General features: G+C 41.3%; 1 protein-coding gene across 1 annotated transcript; it reads left to right on the forward strand.

The window, feature by feature from the left end:
• Nucleotides 1–4021: 4021 nt before the first annotated feature.
• On the forward strand, nt 4022–5194 carry LOC122041794 (phospholipase A1-II 5-like). Its single transcript, XM_042601602.1, has one exon. It carries the CDS (start codon nt 4022–4024, stop codon nt 5192–5194), a length of 1173 nt encoding a protein of 390 aa, XP_042457536.1.
• Nucleotides 5195–5820: the final 626 nt, after the last annotated feature.

Below are 5820 nucleotides of genomic sequence, written 5' to 3' on the forward strand. Positions count from 1 at the left end.
GAAGAATACCAATGGACGAAGAAGGAGCAACACGACTTCGTGACAAATGGCAAAGCAGAATTTCATTTGTTGTGCGTCTTACCGCCATAAGAAGTCAATCAAATCAGAGCTTACAAGTCTACCAAGGAGCTCTGGGAGAAATTCCTGGAACTGCACAAAGGAACATCTGAGGCAAAACTCATGAGACGGGATCTGCTCAGGAACCAGATCAGCAACATCAAATTAGAAGAAAGAGAAACCGTTGCGCACTGTCACTCAAGAATAAAGGAACTCATCACCGAACTCACGAATCTTGGAGAAAAGGTAAGCAACTGAGATTCGCTAAGATACGCGTTTAACGCATTTCCTAGGATTACTGAATGGACATCATTAGTAGATGCTTATTATATATCTAAGGATCTAGAATTAAGTATTTTAGAAGATTTTTTTTCAATATTTGAAGTCCATCAAAAAAAATGTGCAGATTTGAAGAAGGAGCCAAAGCACAACATTGCCTTAAAAGTAAAAATGGACAAACGAGATTTTGAATCTTCTCTCGATGATGACGAAACGACACTCACGATAAGAAAATTTAAAAAGTTATTTAAAACTAAAAAATTTAATCAGGTGCAGGGTACAAGAAGAAAAAGAAAAGTAAGATGCTACCACTACAATAAAGAAAGACACATGAAAGATAACTTTCCAAAATTAAAGAACCAGGACAATTAAGGACAAGGACAAGGACAAGGAAAAGAATAAGAAGCCAGCTCAAACCGACAAGTATAGAAATCTAAAGGTGATGTGGGATGAAATGTTGTCCGAATCGGAGATAGAAGCCCTCGCCGGACTTGCGCTAGTGGCAAGTCACCAAGAAGACAAAGACAAAGCAAGCTCATCCAAAATGAGCATCGCTGAAGGGGGAACGACATCGAAAGAAAGCAGCACTTCAGGGGAGCTTCAGATTACGGGATCAACAAGGTAAATCAAATACAGTCTCTGTTATTTCAGTTCATAAAAATATTAGCAAAAAATTACTATAAGTTAGAAAAGGAAAATAAAGAGTTAAAATCAACCTTAGCTATATATTGTCGATTAGAAGATCTCGACAAAATAAAAATTAAAAATTAAAAATTAAAAATAGAAATAGAATATTTGAAAGATCATGCAGTGGCGTGAAGATGCAGTGGTACGAAGACCGGAACACAATAGCGAGGTTCATGGCAGCGATGACTCGGGGAAGGTTGGTTCCCGTCAAAAGTGTATGACAGCGCGGATCGAGGGCTGGATAGGCCCAGAGAGAGGACTGCAGTGGCAGTCGGAGATCAAATCTGTGTTACATTTGAAGGCAAGGTGTCGAATGGTCAAATCCGACAACAGTGATGTCGTCAGCAATCCGGAAGGTACGAAGGCCATGGTAGAGTGAGAAACAGCATAGCCGACAAAGTCAGTAGACTGAGGAGGCCGGGGGCATCATGACTGGCGATGGTGGCTGGTCGCTGCAACGGAGAGGCCACCAATGAGCGACTGTGGACACCAGAAAGGAGGGGAACGCAGTAGTCGGCTATGACCCGAAGGCGGCGGCCAGTTGTGGCACGAAGACAACAGCCGGCTATGGCATGAAAGCAACTATCGCAGAGTGGAACGACAGCGCCCGCAACACTGGAGTGGGTCGAGGGTGGCCGGCGACAACCATAATGGGCAGCTGTTGAACGACTGTGGAGTAAAAAGCCCACTCGTGAGAGGGGAGGCGGCGCGGTGACGGTGGCAGCGTGCTCGAGAGGAAGAAAAGAGACTATCTCTGTGAGGGAAAAGACGGCTAACCACGAAGACGAACATCGTCAAAGGTAACTGGCGGCCGACGGGTGACTGATTACATCGTGAAAATGATATCAAAATAATTTAAGCACTAAACCCCATATAACTACACTAATGTAGTATTAAAAAAGACTCAGGTCGTCTCCCAATGAAAGCAACGATAAAATGGTAATCTAGAATTGTATGTTATTCCTATTTCTGAGATTTTTAATATGGAAATGGGGGTTTTGGATTTTGATTATATATCTAACGAATGAAAAGCAAAACATGTTGGAAACTAATCTAGTGCTGGAATGAAATGTAACTGAGTGTGAATAATTAATCCACAATACATTGTCACACTACGCTATGGATTAACTATCAACACAATTAAACTAAGGAATGAAATGATAAAGCATTAAATGAAACCTAATCAAGTAAATGAAAGACAATGCAAGTAATAAAAGCTAAGTCTAACTTAACTATAATTGCAGAAAATAAAAAGCAACATGAAATAAAGTAAGCATTTAACGAACCCTGAAGCATTAAAGAAATCTAATCTAATCTAACCTAATTGTATTCAATTAAAACTAGAACTTAATGCAATTCTTGCACGCATACTATGTAAGATAGATTAGAAGTAATAAAAGTTAAGTCTAACTTAACTATAATTGCAAAAAATAAAAAGCAACATGAAATAAAGTAAGCATTTAACGAACCCTGAAACATTAAAGAAATCTAATCTAACATAACCTAATTGCATTCAATTAAAACTAGAACTTAATGCAATTCTTGCACGCATACTATGTAAGATAGATTAGAAATAATAATAAAATCAACAGAGCATAAATCAAAAGATGTGTTACATTCAATACAATCAAATGAATTACCTCCATGGAATTTCCTAAAGATTCAGAAAAATATCAACCTTACCATCCTGAAAGGTATATGGAGTTTCTAAAACAGTGAATGCGACATTATTTTGGTCAGGTGAAGGATCTGGCTCTAGATCAAGTACAATCAACGGAAGTGATTATTGAGTCTCCCTTACACTTCCATCGTCAATATGTACAATAAAAAGCTCAACATTTTGACCATTTGGAATAGGGTTTCTAACTCAGATCTGCCTCGGTCGCCGGGTTTGCGGGTCCAAAGGGAGGTGGGACGGGTCCCGAGTTTGGCCAAACCCATCTCAACCTAGACATGTTGTCATCCCTAGTTAGACATATATTGGGAACAAATTGATACAAAATATATACAAATATAAATTGTCATAGAATTAAAAGAGTGTTTGATTATACCTTATAATCTTTTATATTGATTTTAGTATAGAGCTTGCTCAAATCCACTGTACTTGCAGTTGCGTCTATTTAATTTCTTCAATAAAAAACACAAATATAATACATGTTTTTATTGATGTAGTTTTGCCTTGAAGCTAGCTAGACATGGAACACGATCATGGTTGATTTTCACGTGAAAAGTATAGGCGGTTGGATTTTTTTTCTCTCCAATTAATTTTCAATTGGTGTAGTAGGTTTAAGAGCGAGGATAAGAATTTTAGACTCACATCTGCTATGTTCATATGTATGAAAGAATATAATGACATTATATTGTCTTCACTCATTTACACCTAGATGTGTCCCTATAGGTTGGTCCAGTTAGTATATGCATAAGTATTTGTTCAAATAGATTTTGAAATTATCATCAACGGATATAAAATACCTCTTCTTCATTATATTAGATACCTGACATATTAAAGGCCTACCGTGTATGCCTCCTCATTTACACATAGATTTTCGATCAAAGAGACCAAATTAATGCCGCCACAGGCACGGTTAGATCGATCCTCAGTTGCGATGATACGTGAGCATTTTATTTGGAGGAAAAAATTAATTGCAATTTTATCGTGATGAATGATTTGTGAAGGTAGTCCAACTTTAACTTCAAGACTAATCAGACTAATCAGACTAATCGAGTGTGTAAATTAAATATCTAAACATCTGGATTATATACATATAAAAGCATGAACGCAAGGCAACACGTCTCTTGTGCATTATCTTAATGTTCCACATGCAGAAATTAAAGGACGCCGTCCCCTGTTTAATTATCGTAATGTTCCACATGCAGAAAGGACGTCGTTCACTGATTTTAAATAGGTGGCCAGGCCTCTTCGCTCAATTCACAGCACCAGCAGTTTCCAATTGAGTAATCAAAGTCAGTTCTCTAGCTAGCTAGTAATCAGTTGAGCATGGAGAGAAATGGTGGTGCTGCTGCAACGGCCACGCCCTCATGGGAGGAGCTCCTCGGATCCAACAATTGGTCCGGCCTCCTGTCCCCGCTCGACGAAGCCCTCCGCGATCACCTCCTCCGGTGTGGCAGCTTCTGCCAGATCGCCGGAGACTCCTTCATTTCCGATAGTCAGTCCAATAACGTCGGCAAGTGCCGCTACTCTCCTGCCAGCATCCTCCGCCAACTTTTCTTCAAGGAAACCGCGGATTACGTAGTCGACGTACTGTCCAACGTCGACGGCTACCTCTACACCACCATAGTCCTAGAGACCAACTGGATGGGCTACGTCGCCGTCTCCAGCGACGACCTCTACGAAAGAACTGGCCGCCGTGAGATCTACGTCGCGTGGCGCGGTACGAGCCGGCCGCTGGAATGGTTGGTGGACTTGGACATTTCTCTCGTGCCATTCGGCGGCGAGGGCGATGTTAAGATCATGAAAGGCTGGAGAGACATCTACACCACGAAAAATATAATCGAACAGATTCCCAGCGCACAGGAGAAGTTAAAAGCTGTGATAAAAGAGTACGTGGATTTGTACAAAGATCAGAATCCGTCCATCATCTGCGTCGGTCACAGCCTCGGCGGCTCCCTCGCCATAGTCAGCGCTTTTGATATAGCGAACAGCGGACTGTCCGAGATCAACGGCAATGATCATATTCAGGTATGCGCTGTGGCGTTCGATGCCCCCAGAGTCGGGAACCAGGCGTTCAATGACGCCTTGGAGAAACTACCGAAGACAAAAGTTTTAAGAATCAACAATATTAAGGACATTGTCGCCTATTGGCCGCCGTGTGATGGCTACGTCGACACCGGTAAAATTTTGCACATTAATTCTGAGGAATCAACGTTCTTGAAGAGTAAGGGAGACTACGAAGGAGATCAACTGCTTGCGAAAATAGCTCAGTGGCACGCGCTGCAAGTGATTCTACACACCGTGACCGGCTGGAGCACAGAATTCGACAACGACTCCAAGCTTGTGAAGGCGAGACTGCCGCTGGTGAACAGGTCAGCGGGGCATTTGAAGGCTGAGCAGAGAGTGCTCGAGGGGTGGTGGGTAGAGAAAAACAAAGGGATGGCATACGATAAGGAAAAGGACATATGGTACGAGAGACCGGTGCAGTGGAACGAATAGTCGAGCCAATAACAGGTGGTCGGCCGCCTGGCCGATCGGTGGTTGATCGGCGGCTAATTCATAATTAAGTGTTTATGTTCTCTTGTGCTATCTATCTATGTATCTATCTATCTATCTGGTTTGGTTATGCTGATATGGAATAAAGCATCTCCGTGGATGCATACTTATACGTACGTATATCTGCATGTGTGTATTGTATTTATCCATCTATCCTCTTTAGTGCATGACAGCAAATACATCAACACATATATATCTCAATGGTAATTCAGTGTCGTACATAATTTTGATCAAATCGGTGAGTTCAACTAGTATATATAAAGAGGATATTTTACAGTGTGTTTTATATAAAATATATTTTTATACTAGTTGGATTTGAATAAATTTTATAGCGAGGTGCATGGCAGCGGTGACACGGATAAGGTTGGTTTGCATCAAAAGCATATGATAGTGCGAATCGAGGGTCGGTTCGACCCAAAGAGTGGACTGCAGTGGCAGTCGGGGATCAAATAATTTGTGTTACATCTGAAGGCAAGGTATCAAATGGTCAAATCCGATAACAGTGATGTCGTCTACGATGTGGAAGGTACGAATGCCGTAATAGAGTGAGAAATAGCGTAGCCGACGAA

Source organism: Zingiber officinale, chromosome 1B (assembly GCF_018446385.1).
Source record: "Zingiber officinale cultivar Zhangliang chromosome 1B, Zo_v1.1, whole genome shotgun sequence".
Classification (NCBI taxonomy): Eukaryota; Viridiplantae; Streptophyta; class Magnoliopsida; order Zingiberales; family Zingiberaceae; genus Zingiber; species Zingiber officinale.

What these genes read in the sequence shown, in the direction of transcription:
- LOC122041794 (XM_042601602.1), top strand. Translation starts at nt 4,022, where the DNA reads ATGGAGAGAAATGGTGGTGCTGCTGCAACGGCCACGCCCTCATGGGAG.